The 21,850-nt window shown below is 38.3% G+C and overlaps 1 protein-coding gene across 4 annotated transcripts in view; it reads left to right on the forward strand.

Moving 5' to 3' along the window:
- MXI1 (MAX interactor 1, dimerization protein) overlaps nucleotides 1–21,850 on the forward strand; it is an 81,863-nt gene that overhangs the window by 15,712 nt on the left and 44,301 nt on the right. For 2 of the 4 annotated variants that reach the window (XM_058697731.1, XM_058697733.1), the window contains exon 2: nucleotides 2,900–3,032. In XM_058697731.1, the coding sequence (XP_058553714.1) occupies nucleotides 2,900–3,032 (133 nt within the window). Of the gene's footprint in view, nucleotides 1–1,214; nucleotides 1,494–2,899; nucleotides 3,033–10,873; nucleotides 10,966–21,850 lie in introns of those variants that run through there. The other 2 variants (XM_058697732.1, XM_058697734.1) reach the window with 2 other exon arrangements.

A 21,850-nucleotide genomic window follows, 5' to 3' on the forward strand; every position in this document is an offset into this window, starting at 1 on the left:
TGAATTATTTGTCCAAAATGTGAATAATGCAGAGGTTGAGAAACTGTGGTCTAGACTTCGAGGGCTTGTTAGACTGAGGACTTGGAAAGAGAATGACAGTGAGGGTAGCCACTGGCAGTCCTTTATTATGGTACCTGCTCTCCTTAGCCACTGCTTTCAGTTCCCTCTCTATGGAGGAGAACAAGAGTGGAAACAGTCATCACAGCTTCCATTAATTGAGTATTATGTACTAAGTACTGTAATTTTTTCATTGAATCTTCACAATAAGCCCTACCAGTTATAGACTCCTTGAGAGTAGGATCCATGTCTGTTTCTCTCCTTACACATTATGTCTAGTACAGTGCCTGGCACATGACAGGCCCTCAATGTTTGGATAAATGGAGTAACCGTATCCATTTTATACATGAGTAAATGAGGCCTTAAGGGTCCAGGCAGCTAGTGTAAGTAGCAGAGTCAGGATCTGAACTGAGCCCTGTGTGACTTCAGTACCAAATCACTTACCCACTGAATTATATCCTTCACTTGCAGCACCAGAGAGGCTTTCAAGCCTCTAAAGTCACTAGTGAGGGGTTTGAGGAGAAAGAAGTTTTTAAAAATAAGATTTTTAAAAACCCATGAAAAACAAAACTGTGTGGAAACTAAGGGGGGAAGAAGGGCCTTATGGAAGCCCTCTCTGGCTCTGACGGGATCAGATCCCTTGTTTCTGAACAGTGATCTTGGTTTTTCAAATGCTTCTGTATGTGCTGGCCGAACAGCACATTTTGCGATGGGTAAACCGAGGCATGGAAGTTACTGGAAAAAGTAGTACTAGACAGAGGGCTGGAACATGGCGCTTCAGATAAAGAATGCTTTAGCTTCTGGGCACCCGCTGGGAGTCGCTAAGAAAGAAGCTTCCTGGGACCTCGCTCAGATTCTTACTTCCCAGAAGTAAAGCCCCATAACTTCTTAGTCCTTACACCCTGAAGACAGAGGCTAAGCGGGACTACGTCTCCCAGCAGCCATTGCGGAATTCGGCGGGGCGCAGGCGCACTGAAGTGGTCGGCACACTACCACTCCCGGCGTGCAGTAAGAGGGGCGGGACTACATTTCCCAGGAGGCAGAGGAAGGGGCGGGACGGGGCGGGCCTCGATGCTGCGCCCGCCCCTCCCCCGTGCTCGCGCGGAGAGGTAAACAAACCGCGCGCGGGCTGCCGGCGGCGGCGGCGGCGGCGGCGGGCGAGGCGGGCGAGGCGGGCGAGGCGGGCGCGGCGGGCGCGGCGGGGGCGGCAAGGGCGGCGGAGAGCGCGCCGAGCCGCGGCCGGGCTGGCCCGCCCGCCCGCCGCACATGTCCCGGGGCGGCACCGGCCTGTAGCCCCCCGCGGCGCCTCCTGTCGGCCGGGGAAGGGAACGCGGAGAGGCCCCGGTCGCCACCAGCGGTGCCCATGGAGCGGGTGCGGATGATCAACGTGCAGCGCCTGCTTGAGGCGGCCGAGTTTTTGGAGCGCCGGGACCGAGGTAACGGCTGGGCGCCGCCGCCGCCGCCTCCGCTACCACCTGAGCCCGCGCTCTCCTCCGAGTGCGGTGCGGCGTGTGAGGGGAGGGAGGGTGGCGTGTGTGAGGACCGGAGTCCGTGCGTGAGGAGTGGAGTGAGTGTGAGGGGAGAGGTGCGTGTGTGAGCAGGGATGTGTGAGGGGAGGAAGGGGTGCGTGTGTAAGGACGGGTGTGTGAGGAGGGGTGCGCGTGTGAGGGGAGGCGGGGGTGGGTGCGTGTGAGGGGAGGCAGGGATGCGTGCGTGAGGGGAGACGGGTTAGAGTGAGGAGGGGTGCGTGCGTGAGGGGTGCGTGCGAGGGGAGGCAGGGGTGTGTGTGAGGAGGGGAGGGCGCGTGAGGGGAGGGAGAGGTGCGTGTGAGGGGAAGCAGGGGTGCGCGTGAGGAGGGGAGTGCCTGTGAGAGGAGGCAGGAGTGCATGTGAGGGGAGACGGGGGTGCGTGTGAGGGGAGGCGAGACAGGGGTGCAATGTGAGCAGGGGTGCGAGGGGAGGGTGCGGTGATGGTAGGCACCTGGAGCCCGTGAGGGGGCGGTGCGGGAGCGGCCGCGCGTGCGTGTGTGTGAGGGTGGCACGTGTGCGCGGGGAGGGTGAGGCGAGGCGGGTGAGGGGGATCTGGGGGCGGGGGGGGGGGCGGGAGCAGCGGGAGGGAGTGTGCTGAGAGTGGGCGTGAACCCGAGGACTTGGGGAGGAGAGAGGGCAGGACGCCCTGCAGGGAGGGGGGCGGCAGCAGCGCGGGCAGGGGTAGGGGAGCCCCGGCCCGGGGCGTCGGAAGGGAGGCCAACTGGAGAGCGAGTGGGGAGGAGGCTGGCCACCCGTGGGGGAGGGGCCCCTGAGAAGCTGAGGCTTGAGGAGATGGGACCCCATCAGGGACAGGTGTCAGGACACGGGGGAGGGAAGGGCAGGACCTCTGAAACTGGTGGCAGGAGAGAAAATGTCCTCTGAGACAAGGCGATCGAATTGTTTGAAGTACGTGAAAATGTGGCGCTTGGGGAGGAGACACCTGGAATGGGGAGAGTTAAAGGGGGATTTTGAGGCCAGCCAGATAACTGAAGTGAATGGTAACTAGTCTCCCAAAGCAGCGTGTTTGAGTCAAGAATTCTTGGCGAAGAGGATTTTGGAGGGGATGGAGAATTTACTTGGTTGAGGAGGTGGTATCTGTACACCTTTCAGGTGACGGGCTGGGTCTGTATATAATGCCACAGGTTTGGTGTCCTGGCAAGGACTGAGAATTTTGTCTTCCAAAAAGTGGAAAATTTTTCACCTCTTTTCCTGCAGCTGCTTTCAGCAGTGTGTGACTGCAGGGACTTCCGATCTGTGGGTCCATGGATTTGGGTCCGTTCCCGTTACATCTTTTTTTCTTGCTGTCTCTTTAGAGTGTGAACATGGCTATGCCTCAACGTTCCCCTCCATGCCGAGCCCGCGGCTGCAGCATTCAAAGCCCCCGAGGAGATTGACCCGGGCACAGAAACACAGCAACGGGAGCAGCAACACCAGCACTGCCAACAGGTAGCAAGCTGTGGGAGGAGGTTTAGAAAGGGTTGCTGGTGGGAGGGAGCACACGCTCAGGCAAAAATGCAGGCCCTGGTGACCTCAGTTCTCTAATACCAAGTCTAGAGCAGCACTGAATAATAGCCAAATGAGTTCCTTTGCGACCGTCCTTGGAGATTTGGCCCTTTTATTTGTTATTTTTTTATTATTTTTTTATTTTTGGGACAGAGAGAGACAGAGCATGAACGGGGGAGGGGCAGAGAGAGAGGGAGACACAGAATCAGAAACAGGCTCCGAGCCATCAGCCCAGAGCCCGTCGCGGGGCTCGAACTCACGGACCGCGAGATCGTGACCTGGCTGAAGTCGGACGCTTAACCGACTGCGCCACCCAGGCGCCCCTTGGCCCTTTTAAAATAATAAACTCTGGATATCCTAACCTGACTTTGTGTGGAAGGGAAGAAGTGGAATGCGAAAGACCACTAAAGAGTTCTTGCTGGGATTAAGCCAGGAGGTCTGTGACGGATGGAGGGGGACAATAAGTTGAGGGACTTCACAGCATGTGTCCATGCATGCAACCGACTGCTAAAAGTAATCTTGGGCCAGCCTTAAACTTGGATGATCCAAGAATTTCTAAAACCCAGAAATAGCTCAGGCAGGATATAAAGCAGAATCAAGGGTTTTGTTAAAGGAATAAAAATATTTAGAGTAAGAAGTTAGTGGGCATGGTCTATTTGTTGTTTATGGATGAAAGGGAAGACCATGCTATGAAAGTGTAGTCTCTTATTGGGTAAGATTGAATTGGTAAGGGAGATTTTAAATTAAAAACAACAAATGACACAAAGAATATGCTTATTTTTCAGTCCAAACAGGTCCCTAGAAAATGCTTGTCTGGGTGTATTCAGACACAGTTGACTTCCATTTTTTGAAAACTTTTGGTAGTGTCTGGCTGTCTCTTCAGTGTTTTGTCCCAGAGGGCCAGCAAATTCTAAGGATTCATCTCATAGGAAGTTTTCAAAAGGCCATCTTAAAATCAACAGATGTTGTCTTTTCCATCAGTAAGAGGGATTAAATGAGACCTTTTTTCCTGATTCCCAAAGAGAATACAAGCATTTTTTTGGAGAGGTACAGAGCAATCTCTCAGTAACTAAGTTTGCTTGAAGAGTTTGGAGAACTCTGGACAAGTAGTTGGGTAGTCACTTGAAGAAGCAGGTTGGGAAGAGAGCAGGAGTAGGGGCTCTTACTAATTGATGCAGGAAACCTGAGGCTCCTATAGATAATAATTAAGCTTAAAAGGTTGGATCTTCCCACTCTGTATTTTTGACATTGCTGAGGCAAAACTAGGATTCACTCTTCTCCCTTTGACTAATCGTTTAAGCTGTGTTTTCTTTTCTGGCTTCGTCATTAAGACTGTTTTGTATCTTTTAAACTTAATTTTTAAAATTGTAAAACTAATTACCCATGAACTTGATATGTTATATTTTTATGTGTGGGCCTAGAGGGTTTGCTATAGTATGATGGGTTTGGGATGAAAATATGTAACATGATATACAGTATTAAAACAATAAATACAAATTTTCTTGTTCACAGTTTCTCTGGTTAATGTCTCAGCAATTAGGATCTATATTTAAGAATTCATGGGTTTTTCAATCCACGTGTAGGTTAAAAAAAAATTTTTTTTTTAATTTAGAGATGTGCAGAGAGTACCAGATAGGAAACCAGGCCTGGGTTTTGTTATGCTACAAGTATTTATTGAGTTTTTCCTATTTTATAGAAATCAGGTAAATGATATCGTTACATTTTCTCTTCATCTCTGTTCTCATCTGTAAAATGAAGGGATGGTCTACATATTCACCAAGGTCCCTACCTCCCCTGAAGTTCTATGACACTGATTTATTGATACTTTTAGAGATCAGCTACTATATTATTCAATATACCACTTCCATCATTGCAGATGTGACATTTTTACTAACAATTCAAGGATTATAGAGGCATTAATTAGACATTCATTTCTCGATTTTACCAGTTATGTTGCAGGTCATGAATAAGTCTTTGTCATCTGTTGACTTACACTTTGCTCAGCTTGGAGTTTTGACTCAGTGCTGTTTCTCTTTTGTGGTAGTGTTCCTTTTAGGATTCTGTGATTGTGTGTAGGACCACAGTGCTAATTACCATATGTTTTAACATATCAGAAAAATTTTAAAACTACAGGCATGCCATGTTGTTCTTACAGTACCCATGGGAAAATAATTGTGTATATACTGGACCACCCAAGGCTAAGGAAGATAATTTTTCATGGAAATGTAAGTAATAAGAAGGAAAGAGAAAGAGAAAGAAATAGAGTTCAGAATGTATTAAGGTCCACCCATGGGTAGGGTTTAGGTCGGGGTCTATAGATGAGAACTAGTATGTTAAGTGGAACATTAGAAATTATTTTTCCTTACATTCGTTTGAAATTTCTGCTTCATGGACTAGAGGAGCCAAGGATCAATTTCCAGTGCCAGGGTATGTGGAAATGGGGTTGTTAGTCCATTTGAAGGAGACCTTATAGACTTCTGTTAACCTTAAGCCTATTACTGGACTTAAAAGAAATTTTATTATATTGGTTACATAGAGCAGAAAGAATACTTGTAAAAATTTCCACTTGTAGTCATCTGAAACAAGGAAAGGAATAGAGTTATGAGTATATTTGTTTTATTTTCGGGAACAAAAAGCACTTGTGTCGAAGTTGTTACTGTTATGCATCTTGGATGTTGGGTATGTTGTATGTCATACAATGACATTCATTTCTCTGACATTGTAGGATCTTTTAGATATAATGTTGGTTGATTTTTTCCCCCCTAATATTGTCAGGTATAATATGGTCTTCCCGATATAAAATATTATTTTATAAATTTATGGGTGAATGTTAACTCCTAATATTATAAGCTTGAAATCTTATTTTCACACAAGTACAAGGGAGAGAAAATAAGTGATGTAATGTGATATTACAAGCATGTACCTTGAAAATCTCAGTAATATCATCTTTTGGTATCCTTCTAACTGACAATTCAGAAGTGGGATCTATAATATGTAATTATTTTTTAAATACCTGGTTGACTTTACTGTAGTCTTGGTCATGGCCTTCTGGCACATTTCCTGAAATTACCCTTCCTGAGATGTTACTGGTATTAGAAAACCTGGCTGCAATTGCTATCTGGCTCATTGAGGAGCATCAGATAAGCTTAAATTCCCAGCGTTTTAACTCTTTGGTCTCACAACTGAAACATTTCAAGATCTGTCAGCTTTAGAACTCTACTAACACTAGTCTGCCTGGCTTCACTGTAATGCTGATTTTCTCCTAAATACTTCATGAATTTACCTTCTTTTCTCTTATCTTCATTACGACCCTCCTGATGAGATACCATCCATCTCATTGTAACCTCCTAACTTGTATCTGTGCAACCACTCCTGCCCCATATACAATTCTGATTAATTATATTGGCTAGCTGCCTTTCAGTTCCTTCAGTACACCATGTTTCCTCCTGCTTCACCGTCTTTGCACATATTCTGTTCTTTCCCCTTTTGCCAAATCGTGTCTGTCTAATAACACTCATTTCCACTCAGTCATAACTTCTGGGAAGCTTTTCTTCATCTGCCAAAGTAGATAAGGTAGTCACGTACCTGATGGCACGTTTGTGAATATACAGTTTGTAGATACATACAGTTCTCTGATTGAAGAATTCATGTCTCATTCATTGGACTAGAAGCTATATGAAAGCAGAAATTGAATCTCTACTGCTTAAGGATTTATCCCCAGTAACTGTTACAGTGCTTTGTACATCGTAGGTATTTCTTAAAGAATGGAAGATTTTCAAACTCCAGGTAGCCTGCCTTCTTTAGGAATTGAGTTTCTCTTTTGTGCTGAGTATCATATTCAACTCTGGAAGGAAAAATTATGCAATTCCTGCTTTGGCAAACTCTGAATACTTTTTTTTTTTTTTTAAGTTATTTATTTATTTTGAGAGAGAGAGAGACAGCACAAGTAGGGGAGGGGGGAGAAAGAGAGAGAGAGGGAGGGAGGGAGGGAGAAACCGAATCCCAAGCAGGCTCCATGCTGCCAGGACAGAGCCCAGTGCAGGGCTTGAATTCCCAAAGCCACAAAATCATGACCTGTTCTGAAACCAAGAGTCAGATGCTTAACCAGCTGAGCCACCCAGGCACCCCTGATTACTTTGTATCCTAAAGGACGTTAACAATAATACATCTGGAAGGGAAAATAATATGTAGTATTTGAAGAGTAAAAAACTCAAACTGCTATAATATACTGAGTGTATATTATAGCATACTATAATATAGTCTGTAAGTATATTATAGTAGACTGTAGAATGTTGCACTTAATTTTAAAGAACATTCATTGTCATCTTGTCACGAAAAATATTAAAACTTGTATATGTAAGAACCATAAGTCTATCAAATATTGGCAGTAAATGTTGGTATGAGCTTATGACAAATAGCAATTGCATTGTTTTAAGATGATGTAGGAAGTGGTAGTAACTACCAATTTATGCTTGAATTTTAAGTTGAGAAAAATTTATTCTATTTGGTATTTTTTGGATATTAAAGAATCTCACAATGGCAGCTATATTTCAGTTCCACCTGCTTAGGATTGAGGACATCGAAAAACAAAACAACTTTCCTTTTGCTTGTAAGGCTTTAGTTTAACTTTTCTTAAAACTACAGAATAATTAAATATGTTAGTCTTAGAGGGAATGATTGTAGTGTTATGTTTTCAGGTTTGTAGCCTTTTGAGCTGCCTTTGTGCATTATTAGTTGTTTGGGGGAATAGCGGTGGATTCTTTTTTTAGGATAGTTGTAGAGGATTTTCTCCAGTAGAAGTAATTTGAAATTTGTTATATCTTCTGTTTTTATTTTTAAACATGTACCTATTTGTTCACTAAATAGTTGAATGAAACTATATAGTTATTGTGAAATTTCTTTTTACTGTTCTGTGCTTTTCAAATTTTCTGTATCAAGAAATAGTTTCTGAGTTTCTGTTGAGTAGAAAATTCCCAAAGTTTCAGGACAAAAGTAGAGATTAGTAGCAGTTAAATTCTTTGTGATATTAGTATTGTTCTTCAGTATTTTCCAAACGTTGAGTGATTAACACAGCCTATGTAATGTTTTCTGTGATATTCTGTCTTTGACTAAAACCAAGTTTAAATGAAAAATTCTCAAGAATTATTTATATGCCTCACTCTAAACAAACTCAGACTTTCCATTAAATGCTTCATTGAAACAGAAGTTTACTGTTGCAGAGTTTCTAAAGGACATACTCCCTGTGGAAGTATTGTTTCAAGGAGACATGATGATCATGACTTATAAGTCAGTAGGACAGCTGCTTATGTTCCTATTTGATGAGCAGCCTTTTGCCAGAATATTGAATACATGATGTAGAAGATCACAAATTTTAGAAAGGGAATTCAGGATTTCATTTGGTATAGTTCTCTGCTTTATGAAGGTAAGATATTAACACTCATTTTGTGATTAAAACTCATGTGGCCTAGAGATGGTAAGAGATACCTATTTAACTATAAGTGGTGGTTGGTTTAAGATCAGTCTGGATTTTAAGCAGAATATGCATCATTCTAACCAGATGAGACTGTTGGCCTGAAGAAAGCTTTTTCCTTCTAGATTTCTCCTTACAAATGAAACAGCGTTACCTCCTTTTGGGTATAGTATGATATCTTAAGTGAAGCTGTTTTCCAAACAGAAATCTAATCAAACAGGTTTGATGATATGGTTTGACCAAGTATATTTCTGGGTCCCAATTTTGATCAGTAATGCCAATGTAATTTAAGTGTGCATATTTTTTGTTAGATTATTTTTATTTTTCATTTTGGCTTCCTACATTTTAAAGTACTGGCAGCCTTCCCCCATCCCCATGCTCCGCACCCCCCCCCCCCCCGCCCCTGGCTGTGTATGTGTGTCTACACACCATCTTCGTTACCATTTAATGAAGGAAACACATGTTGTCAAGTAAATATATAAATATATTATTTCAAACTGTGATGAATTTAATATGAGGGAAATATAGGATTCCATGGGGGGCATAACAGAGGACCTGATTAAGTTTGATAGATGAAGGCAGGGATCTCAAGAATTGAACCTTTTGCAGTCTTGCTTTCTCTTATCTTGAATGTTTTTTCATGTTCATACACATCTGTTAAATCATTTTTAATCATAGTATGATACTCTGATTCATGTGTATACCATAATTCGTTAACCCAGTCATCCATTGATGACATTTAAGTTATTTTTAGATTATTTTTTTTCATTTGAAACAGGGCACTATGAACAGACAACTTTGTGCAGATACCTCTGTGCATTTGTCCACCTAGATCCTTCAGTAAACATGAAGAATTAGAATTGTTGGGTCAAAGAGTAGAATCCATCTTTAATAATAATGAATAGTAACCCCTTACATTTAATATACTACTTATGCATAAATACCTGTAATGTACATTATTACCTCATTTGAATTTCATAACAGTTCTGTGAGGTAAAATGAAAATATTTTCCCTGTTTTTTTGATGAGGAAACTGGACTGGCATGCAATGCAAGGTAACTTGCACAGGTAGAACTAGGAGATGAGACAGATCCCTGGATTTGTTTCTCTAGGATCAGCAAATAATCCTCAGTAATAATTTACTTAAAGGGATGCCTGAGTGGCTCAGTCTGTTAAGTGTCCGACTTCAGCTCAGGTCATGATCTCACAGTTTGTGAGTTCAAGCCCCGCGTCGGTCTCTGTGCTGACAGCTGACAGCCTGGAGCCTGCTTCAGATTCTGTGTCTCCCTCTCTCTCTGCCCCTCACCTGCTTGCTCACTGGCTCTTTCTCTCTCTCTCTCAAAAATAAATAAAACATTAAAAAAAAAACAAAACAACTAAGACTCAGTGACTGTACCCTGAAATTTTTGTGTTAGTGCTCTCCTCTTCCGCTCTGCCAAATGCTTGAAACATGTGGTCAGCATCTGCTACTTTAATGCCTTCCCACCAATATTTTTCAACTTTTGTAGTTTGCTTCCTTTTTCACTATAGCTACTGAGACTGCTTTCTTAAAGGTAATTAGTAACCAAATGTATTGAACTGACACTATATATATATATATATATATATATATATATAAATATATATATATATATATATATATATATATAAATATATATATATATATATATAACTGTTGCTATACAGCTTCCCTACAATAGAGTTTATGGTATGTTTGGAAATATATGTATATAATAAAATGGTAAATAATACAAGTCAGTAAGATGTCATAAACATGGCTGTTTTTATTTATCAGATGACAGTATACAGATTAAATTATTTAGATTTATAGAAAAGATTACAATAGGTTCTTGTAGAAATGCTGTAGACTCCTAGTATATACTTATTCATTGATTAACATACATTCAGGGAGATATAGGGATTCCATAACTTAATGTAAGTGAAATTCCTTGCATTTTATCTAAGTAACTAATTTCTTAGAAAATATTTGGTTTGATAGATAATTTTGTTATTAACGTTGTTTCATACATTTCAGGGAAAAGTATTGTGGATTTTCTTTTTATTTAGTTTTATGACATTGGATAAAAGGGTTTCTGTGCGGTATTTATTTCCTTATGTTTGTTTATCATGGGAAATATTTTTGATAGTCTTTTGAGAACACTATGTAAACACCATTTGTGGAGGCCACATGATGAGAGCTTTGAAGCCATTTGAAATGGGCATTTTTAAATTATAGAAGAATATAATTTTAAATACAGAAGAACATAATTTTTGACATATTTTGACAAAACAACTGATTTTCCTTTATTCTTATTTTGATTAATTAGACATGGACAATTTAGGATTCTCTTTGAGGAACTGTAAAGAACCTTTCTTTTTATGTAATGAGAGACTAGCGGGTAAAAGGTAAGTTTGTTTTGGTATTAGAGGAAATGTAAATTTTGAGCTTTTAAGTTTTGATTACCATAGACTTGTGTGATAGTATCTATCTTCTATATGAATACCAGGAAAAAAGTGATTTTCAGACTCCACAAAACTCTGGGCGATATATTGTTTTTAATAAGGAACGTGTTAGGATTGGTTTCTGTAGTCTTTGTTGGTAACAGTCCGCAGAAGTTGCAATTTAAAATTTAAAACTAGTCTGGTTCTAAAACCATTTGATGTTCTTAACATTATCATTTTAACATGTTATCCAGTCCATTGTCCTTTGGAAGGCAGGTTACATTCCTGGAAATAGTACAGTATGCCAAAAAGAAGTATTTGAATCTCATTTTCCTATAGAATCATGGTTTTTTAGGGAGGTTACCAAAAACCCAAAGTCTAATATTTTTATGGAATTTATCACAAATGCCACATTTCATCCATTTAAAGAAACAAAACAATTTATCTACATAAAAGTTAAACATCTTTAAGTATATATAAATTAATTAAATAGAATTACATGGTGGTTACTTAACTATTGTAAGGATATAATGCCAAAGTCATAGTGTATGTTATATAGTTGTAATTTTTTTAATGAGTTATGCCTTATTTATTTATTTGCAAAAAGTGGATGATGGAACGTGAATTATACGAGGGCAGAGACTTTGTAATTTTACAGTATTTATATTCCTAGTGTAGGTGCTACTCATTAAATACTAAATGAATAGCTGAATACTTTGAGCATGATCATGTAGCTCTGAAAGTATTTTTGAATGAAATGTTCACATATTTTTGACAAGACTTTTAGAGAGACTTAGGCACAATTGATGGCTTTGTATGAAATATAGGGGTGTTTAATGTCATTATTCTCATTGTAATTTTGTGACAGGTATCCTTATTGCAGACAAAGTTATGTTTGTGTTTTTAACATTGAAGTTGAAGCTCATATTATCAGAATTGCTGAGTAACGTTTCTTTTATTCTTTAAACAAACATTTAAGTATTAGTAGGAATTTAATATTAACTTACTAAGTACCAGTAAGTGTTTCATACTGTTGGCCTTTTTCATAGATGTGGTAAATAACTTGGATGTTAATGATAGCGTGTAACAAGTGTGAAACACTGTCCTATGAGATGAAGGTCTCCTATTCTACATGTCCACAGGAATACTTGAGTGTGAATGGTCATAGCATTATTCATAATCACCAAAAACTGGAAACAAAATATCCATAAGCTGGTGAATGAATGGACAAACAAAATGCAGTATATTCATACAATGGAAATACTTTGAGCAATAAAAATAAACTACTCATATGTATAACAAAGTGGATGAACCTCAAAAACATTAAATGAAGTCAGATACGTAATAGTACATATTTCACATGATTCCATCATGTGAAATTTATAAAAAAGGGAAAACTATAGAAATTAGAAAGCAGATCAGTGGTGGTCTAGGAAATGGGAGTGGAAATTGACTGCAAATGGGCATGAGGAAACTTTTGGGGGTGATAGAAGTGTCCTAAAACTAGGTTGTGATAAAGGTTATGCAACTGTATAAATTTACTGAATCTCACTGAACTGTATACTTAAAATGGGTGAATTTTATATAGTATGCATATTATACCTCAGTAGAAGTGTAAAAGAAAAAGAAAATTGCCCATTCCTGTTTATTGCACTAAGATGAGTCTTGAACATGTGACAGATGCTAAAAAGAACTAAAGGTGTAGTGAATGAATGAATGAATGAATGAATGAATGCATAAATATTAAGCAATGAAGCCTTCAAAACTTGAAATAAACCAATAAGAGGTTAGAAGTAGGGAGTGTAGCCAGTTGGAAAAAGGTACCTCCATTCTCCTACAGCTACCAAAGCAAGGAGATTCAGCTGTCCTGCCAGCCTCTCTTCTACTACTCTCTTTGAGAATCACTTTTCTGTGTGATGTACTTCTCTTAGTAAGATTCTTTGAAATAGATGCATAACATCTAGTACTATAGAGAAGAATGTAATATATTAACAATAAAATTTAGGATCAATTTCAAAAAAAATGGGCTTTATATTATAAGTAATGCTGTTAATTATGGTTCCATTCATTTCTTTTCCCACCAAAGTAACTACTGAATGTCTATTTCATGCCCAACTCTATCCTAAAATATCAAATTACAATTTTGAAGTCAAGGGATTTAGGAAATCACCTATATTTTCTCCATTTTTTTTTTAATTTTTTTTTTTTTTTTTTTTTTTTTACATTTATTTTTGAGAAACAGAGTGAGACAAAGCGTGAACAGGGGAGGGGCAGAGAGCGTAGGAGACAGAATCTGAAGCAGGCTGCAGGCTCCGAGCAAGCAGTCAGCACAGAACCTGATGCGGGGCTCGAACCCACAAACTGTGAGATCATGACCTGAGCCGAAGTCCGACTGGCTCAACCAACTGAGCCACCCAGGTGCCCCTATTTTCTCCATTTTTTAAACGTTTATTTTTGAGAAAGACAGAGCACAAGCAGGGGAGGGGCAGAGAGAGAGGGAGACACAGAATCCGAAGCAGACTCCAGGCTCTGAGCTGTCAGCACGGAGCCTGATGTGGGGCTTGAACTCCAGGACCATGAGATCATGACACAAGCCAAAGTCAGATGCTTAACCGACAGAGCTACCCAAGCCCCCTGATATTTTCTCCATTTTTAAACGTTTTTAGAATGTTGCTCTGTAATAGAATGTGTTATCACACATTAAATATCCTGTTTTAACTTTTGGAAGTGTGCTTAAGAGCAATAATTTTAATTTCAAAATTCCCTGTGCTTCTTTTAAAAATTAAAAAAAAAATTTTTAATTTTATTTTTGAGAGAAACAGAGTGTGAGCGGAGGAGGGGCAGAGAGAGAGACACACACAGAATCTGAAGCAGGATCCAGGCTCTGAGCATCAGCACGGAGCCTGATGCAGGGTTTGAACCCATGAACTATGAGATCATGATCTGAGCCCAAGTTGGACGCTTAGCCAACTTGGCCAAGAAGAGCCAAGTTAGGCGCTTCTATCTGTAGTTTTTAATATTGCTCTCTCACCTAAGAAGTGATTATTTCATAAATAATGTGTAACTTTAGTATGTATTAGATACTTCTTAATTTCTGTCACTGCTAAGAATAGAAAGTGAGGTAGTTATCTTTTATTTTAAATTCATAACATGTTTAAAAAGTAATAGTTGTATATAGTAGCAATGAGTCCATTAATACCAAGTGGCTTATAAAGAAGAATAACATTTCCCTGCCTTATCTTTCCCCTTCCATTTTCTACTTCCTAGACGCTACCACTTCCAATGATATAACAATTTCTTCGGTTGTTTGCTTTCTTATTTATTTATTTTTTTAAGCTTTCATTTATTAAGTAATCTCTACTCCCAGTGTGGGGCTTGAACTAATAATCCCACCATCAAGAGTTGCATGCTCTTCCAACCAAGCCAGCCAGGTGCCCCTGCTTTTTTATTTCTAAATAAGAAGCAGGGAGCCTAGGTGGCTTAGTCAATTAAGTATCTGACTCTTGACTTCGGGCTTAGGTCATGATCTCAGGGTTCATGAGATCAAACCCCCTTTTGGTTTCTGGGCTCTATGCTGACAGGGGCAGAGCTGGCTTGGGATTCTCTCTCTCCCTCTGTCTGCCACTCCCCTGTGCTATCTCTCAAAAATAAATAAATATTTAAATAAATAAACGAGAAGCTTGTCCTGCTTATTATCTATTGATTTCCTGTTACAGAAGATGAAGACTTGACTGTCTATACTCTTAACTAACAGCAGATTAACTGTATGCCAGAAATGAAAATTTTTTTAAGTGGACATAAATATAGATATTTCCCAAAGGAATGATGTTTTTAAATTATGTACTTTCTAGGAATTTATATTATTAGTCTCCCACAATAAGGAATTAATATTTTACTCTCATTTTTTAGTACTTTGTGGTACATTAGATTATTGCCTCAATTTCTGGATGAGGCTTACTACTTTTTTTAAAAAATAAGTTTTGTTTGGATATAATTTCTATACAATAAAAACCCCCAGTTTTTAGTATATACTTCAGTGGCTTGACATATGTATACAATCATACAATCTCCAGCAAAATTATGATATAGAACATTTTCATCACCTCAAAATATTACCTCATGCTTCTTGACAGTTTCCTATCTGTACCTCTTGTTCCTGGCAACTTCTGAACTGTTCTGTCACTGCAGTTTTGCCATTTTTACAGTTTTATATAAATAAAATCATATACATACTCTTTTGTGTCAGATTTCTTTCACTTAGCATAGGGTTTTGGTTTTTTTTTTTGTAATGTTTATTTTTGAGAGAGAGGAAGAGCACAAGTAGGGAAGAGGCAGAGAGAGAGAGAGAGAGGGAGACACAGAATTCAAAGCAGGCTCCAGGCTCTGAGTTGTCAGTGCAGAGTTCGAAGTGGGGCTCGAACCCATGAACCATGAGGTCATGACCTGAGCTGAAGTCGGACACTTAACTGACTGAGCCACTCAGGCGCGCTTAGCATAGTGTTTTTTGAGATTCATTCATGGTGTTCTGTATTTCAACAGTTCAGTTCTCTATATTGCTGAGTAATAGTCCATTGTATGAATCTACCACAATTTGTTTATCCATTCACCAGTTGATAGACATTTAGGTTGCATATAGTTTTTAGCTATTATAAGTAAAGATGCCATGTACTTTCACGAACAGCTCTTTGTGTATATATGTACCTAGGAGTGAAATTACTGAGTCATGGAGTAAGTGTATATTTAACTTTATAAAGAAATTGCCAAACCATTCTCCAAAGTGTCTGTACCCATTTTACATTCTGACTAGCAGCGTAAGAGACTTTCAGTAGCTCCACAACCTGGATGGCCCTTGGTACTGTCAGTTTTTGTAAATTTTAGCCATTCTAGCGGGTGGGTCATGATAGTTTCTGGTTTACTTTACATTTTCCTTACAACTGATAATCATGGGCATCTTTATATATGCTTGTTTGGTATTGATATATCTTCTTTGGTGAGGTGTCTGATTATATTTTCTGCATTTCTTCTCTTGAGTTGTTTGTTTTCTTGTTGAGCTGTAAAGTATTCTTTGCAAATTCTGGATACAAGTTCTTTACTGTGTATGTGTTTTGCAAATGTTTTCTCCTACTCAGTGGTTTACCTTTATCATTTTTTTTAAATGCTTATTTATTTTTGAGAGAGAGACAGGGTGCCAGCAGGGAAGGGGCAGAGAGATGGAGACACAGAATCTGAAGCAGGCTCCAGGCTCTGAGCTGTTAGCACAGAGCCCAGTTCAGGGCACGAACTCATAGTGAGATCATGACCTGAGTCAAAGTTGGACACTTAACCGACTAAGCCACCCAGGCGCCCCAGCCTTTATCATTTTCTTAACAGTGTCTTTTGAAGACCAAAGTTGCATATTTTTATGAAGTCCAGTTGATATTTGTCCTTTATTGTTCATGCTCCTTATGTCCTAAGAAATCTTTTCATAATCCAAGATCTTGAGTATTTTCTCTTGTTTTCTTCTAGCAGTCTTACAGTTTTAGGTTTTACATTTAGATCTAAGCTTTATTTAGAGTTAATTTTTGGAGAAGGTGTGAGGCAAGGGCTAAATACCATTTTTTGGCAAATAGACATCTGGTTGTTCTAGTACTATTTTTTGAAAAGACTATATTTTCTACATTGAATTACCTTAGCATCTTTGTAAAAAATCATTTGACCATATATGTGCAAATCTATGATTGGTCCATTGATCAAAATATTTATTTTATTTCAAAACCATAGTGTCTTCATTACTATATATATATATTTTTTAATAAGTCATGGAATCAGGTAGTGTAAGTCTTCCAATGTGCTCCTTTTTTCAAAAGTTCCTTTGACTATTTTAGGTCTTTTGCAATTTAAGATACATTATAAAATCTGCTTGTCAGTTTCTATAATAAAGCCTACTAGAATTTTGATGGGGATTGCATTGACTCTATAGATTAATTTGGGGAGACCTGACACATGTGAACGATATTGTATCTTTCTATTAATGAATATGGTATGTCTCTTCATTTTGTCAATTATTTAGATGTTTTTTATGTTTTATTTTTTAAATGTTTATTTTTGAGAGAGAGAGCACAAGTGAGAGAGGGGCAGAGAGACAGGGGGAGACACAGAATCCAAAGCAGGCTCCAAGCTCTGAGCTGTCGGCACAGAGCCTGATGCAAGGCTCAAACTCACGAACCATAGATCGTGACCTGAGCCGAAGTCGGGTGCCCCTAGATGTTTTTAAAGTTCAGCAATATTTTGTAGTTTTTCAGAATGTGAGTAATGTATGTATTTGTTAAATTTATCCTTAAGTATTTATTATTCTTTGATGCTATTATTGTAAATGGCAGTTGAATTTGGTATATTTTAATAATTTGTATATTCCTTAGGGTTTTCTAAATAGATGATAAATGATGTTTACAGTAAAGATATTTTTACTTCTTCCTTTCCATTCTATATATTTCTTTTTCCTGCCTTATTTTACTGGTGAGGACCTCTAATACAGTGCTACATAGAAGTAGCGAGAGTGAACATCCTTACCTTGTTCCTCATCTTGAGAAAACATGCATCCTTTCACCATGGAGTATGATAATTTTTTGTAGATGCCTTTTCACAGGTTCAGGAAATTCTTAATTTATGAGGGGTGTGTGTGTGTGTGTGTGTGTGTGTGTGTGTGTGTGTGTGTGTTTTAAATCTTTAATAGATGCTGAATTTTGTCAAATGCTTTTTCTTCACTTATTGAGATTATACTATACTGTATTTTTTTATTCTGTTAATGTGGTCAGTTACAGTGATTGATATTTTTGTTGAATCTTAAATCAGTCTTGCATTCCTGGAGTAAACTCTACTTGGTCATGGTGTAGTTTGCAATACTGATGCCAACACCCTGCAGTTAACACAGCGTCCACAAGTCTAAGGTGCAGTCCTCAACATGACTGCCCTCACTACAGATGCCAGCTGTAAGTTCAGGAGTCTCTAGGCCACCTACTCTTCTGACTATCTGGCTACCAATTTGGGGGTTCTCACAATCCCCTCAAGTTTGTTAATTCACTAGAACTACTCAAAGAACTCAAGAGAGCACTATACTTATTACAGATTTTATTATAAATGATACAAATCAAGACTAGCCAAATGAAGAGATATATAGGGCAAAGTTTGGGAGAGTTGGGAACATGGAGCTTTTGTGTTTTTTCTCTGTAGAATCAAGATGCATTGCCTTCCTGGCACACGGATGTATTTACCAACCAAGAAGCTCACCTGAGCCTCAGATTTCAGAGTTTTTATTTCATTATGTAGTCATAATTGATTGAATCATTGGCCACATGAGTAAACTCAATCTCTAGTGACCATTCTCTCCCTGGAGGTTAGGAGGTCAGGTGATATCAGTGTCTTACAGCCTCAACCCTCTAATCACACAGTTCATCTTTCTGTCAAGACCAGCCCCCGATTTGAGTCATCTCTTCAGCATAAATTCAAGCGTGGTCCAAGGCTCCACCATGAATAATGTAGACACTCCTATAACTTGAAAATTCCAAGGTTTCAGGAAGTCAGAACAAAGGCCAGACACATTTTTTTTATTGTAAAACTCATACTTTCTATTTGCTGTTGGATTCAGTTCGCTAAGAATTTTTGTGTCTATGTTCATAAAGGATAGTAATCTGGTTTTTAGGTTTCCCCCCCCCCCCAGTGTAATTTCTTTGTCAGAGTTTGCTATCAGGATAATACTGGCCTCAAAATGAGTTGGGAAGTGTTTCTTCTTCCTTTATTTTTTGAAAGATTTTATGCTTAGTAACATTTGCTAACGAAAACTTCTGGGCCTAGACTTTTCTTTATGGGAAGGTTTTTGATTATGGATTCAGTTTCTTTAATAGATGCAAGAATATTCAGGGTTTCTAATTATTCTTGAGTCAGTTTTGATAATTTTTATCTTTCAAGAAATTTATCCATTTTATCTAAGTTGTTTGAATATATTGGCATAAAGTTGTTCATCATATTCTCTTACCATTCTTGTAATGTGTGTCATCCATAGTGATGTGTGCTCTTTCATCCTGGTGGCTTTTTTTTTTTTTTTTATTGGTAGTTTTTGTCTCTTTCATCAGTCTTAGAAGTTTATCAGTTTTGCTGACCTTTTTAAAGTCAGCTTTTAGTTTTGTTTTGTTTTTTCCCCAAGTTTATTTATGTTGAGAGAGAGAGCAAGAATCCCAAGCAGGCTCTGCACTGTCAGTGCAGAGTCTAATGTGAGATTTGAACTCACCAGTCCTGAGATAATGAAATCAAGAGTTTGGGCCACCCAGGTGCCCCAGTCAGCTTTTGGTTTTATGGCTATTCTCCGTTGTTTCCTGTTTCTTATTTTGGTCATTCTTGTTCTTGTCTTTATTTTTCTCCTGTACTTCATAGTTTATCAGCCTCAGCACTTGACAGTTTGGGCCAGATAATTCTGTTTTGAGCATCATAAGGTGTTTAGCAGCATCCCTGACCTCTCCTTACAAAATGCCAGTGGATCTCCCTAGTTGTAATAACAGAATGTCTCCAGACATTGCCAAATATCTTCTGGTGAGCAAAATAGCCCACACTTGACAACCATTGCCCAACTTCTTTCAGTTTAGTGTGCTTCTTTTTCTAGCTTCTAAATGTGGAATCTCAGATCATTGATTTTGGACTCCACCCCCAACAAAAATATTTAAAGCTAAACATTTGTCTCAAAGCACTGCTTTAGCTGTATTGAGCAAATTTTGATTATGTTGCATTTTCTTTATTATCCAGTTGAAGGTGTGTGCGTGTGTGTGTGTGTGTGTGTATATATATATGTATATATATATATACACACACACACATATGTATATATATATACATATATATATATATAAACACACATATATATACACACACACACACACACATATATATATTTTTTAAAGATTTTATTTTTTTAAGTAACGTGGGACTCAAACTTACAACCCTGAGATCAAGTGTTGCATGCTCTACCAACTGAGCCAGCTGGGCACCCTTATTTTCTAATTTCTTTGTGATTTGTTCTTTAACCTGTAACTTCTTATTTCCTTCCTCTATTTCTTGGAGTTTAATTTGCTCTTCTTTTCATAGCTTCTTAAGGTAAAAGAATTTACTCTGTATAATTTTGGTAGTGAAAATTATACTTTACAAAGTGTATAACTTAGGGATATTTATGTAGTGAGCCAGAAGATTTATCGGAGGCTTAAATTAGGGTGTTTGCTATATTTGAAATAAGAATTGCTTTTTACTGAATTCATTTCATATGTAATTAAAATTTTTCCCTGTTTATTGAAAGTGAACATGCAGAAAAACAAATCCTAAGTGTACAGTTTGATGAATTTTCACAAAGGTAAAGAAATAAAATATTACAGACTCTCTTAGAAGCCCTTCCCTTTGACTCTTTCCAGTGAGTGTTACCCTCTCCCTGAGGCAACCACTATTCTAACTTTTGATACTTTAAATTAATTTGGCCAGGTTTGAGCTTGTATGGGTGGAGTTATACAGTATATGTTTTTGTGTCTGCCTTTTTTCATTCAACATTATGTTGAAATTAGAAGATTCATCCATGTTATTGAATAAAAGGTGTTCATTTTCAATGCTCTGTAGTATTACATTGTATGAGTATTTCACAATTTGTTTATTCTACTATTGATGGACATTTGTTTCTAATTTTTGGCTAGTATGAAAAGAATAAGCATTGCTTTGTATGTTCTTTGATGAACATATATATTATTTTGGTATATGCCTATGTGTGGAGATGCTGAGTCCATGTAAGGATTGCATATATTCAGCTTTCATATGTAAGTTTTAAGGGAAATTTAATTGATTGTAGTTATTGTTACACATCCTTTTTAGACACTTGCTTTTTTTGTGACCTTAGTTATTACGGTAGTTATGCTTTTGTCATTGTTAAGGAAGAAGCAATATGTTTCTTACAAGGCATTTTTCCTAAAAGCCTGCAATATTCAAGTTTTAGTGTTTTTATGGTTTTTAAAATGTAACTTTGATAGGAACAAATATACAAAATTACCTTCTTGAAAGAATTACTTTAATAAATAAGTCCTAGAGGTAAAAAGTATGACATAGGGAATATAGTCCATAAAATTGTAATAACATTGTTTGGTGACAGATGGTGACTACACTTACTAAGTGAGCACTGAGTAATGTATGGAATTGTTGAATCATTATGTTGTGTACCTGAAACTAGTTTAATACTGTATGTTAATTATACTTCAATAAAATTTAATTTAAAAAAGGAATAATTACTTTATTGCCAGTTAGCATGGTTTTCTTCTTTTACAGTGTTTTTCAAACTATCTCAGCACTAATGTGGCTGAAGTTTTCTGTTTTTCTTCTCCTTTAAATATATGTATATGAAATTACAAACTTTAAGATACAATTAGTAGATATTTGTTTAGCTTCAGAGAATGTGTTCTTTTCATTGTGTGGAGGGTAACATCCATAAGACATTTTAGGATTACAAAGCAAATAAAACAAAAATGTTAACAAATATGGGGTTGGCTCATCAGTTCAACAAAGGTGGTGAGATCTTTCCTTTTGCTAAAAGAGAATATTAATTCTGGGAATGGCTGCTTTTATTTTTTTCCACGGTGGCACTACTCGAGCCAAACTGTTTTGTTCAGTTTCAGTCCTGTGCTTCATTTCATTGACTGCCACCAAACTACAATCTAAAGAATTAAAAGTTTATGTATTAGAGCTCTGTTGTAGTCAATGAAAAGTCACAGATCTGGTTGAGATAATGATTCCCATTCAGACAGGGAATTCATTAGCATGTCTCTCTTAAAGGGATATTATTTGTGAAAAAGAT

This window comes from Neofelis nebulosa, chromosome 13, assembly GCF_028018385.1.
Source record: "Neofelis nebulosa isolate mNeoNeb1 chromosome 13, mNeoNeb1.pri, whole genome shotgun sequence".
In the NCBI taxonomy this organism is placed as follows: domain Eukaryota; kingdom Metazoa; phylum Chordata; class Mammalia; order Carnivora; family Felidae; genus Neofelis; species Neofelis nebulosa.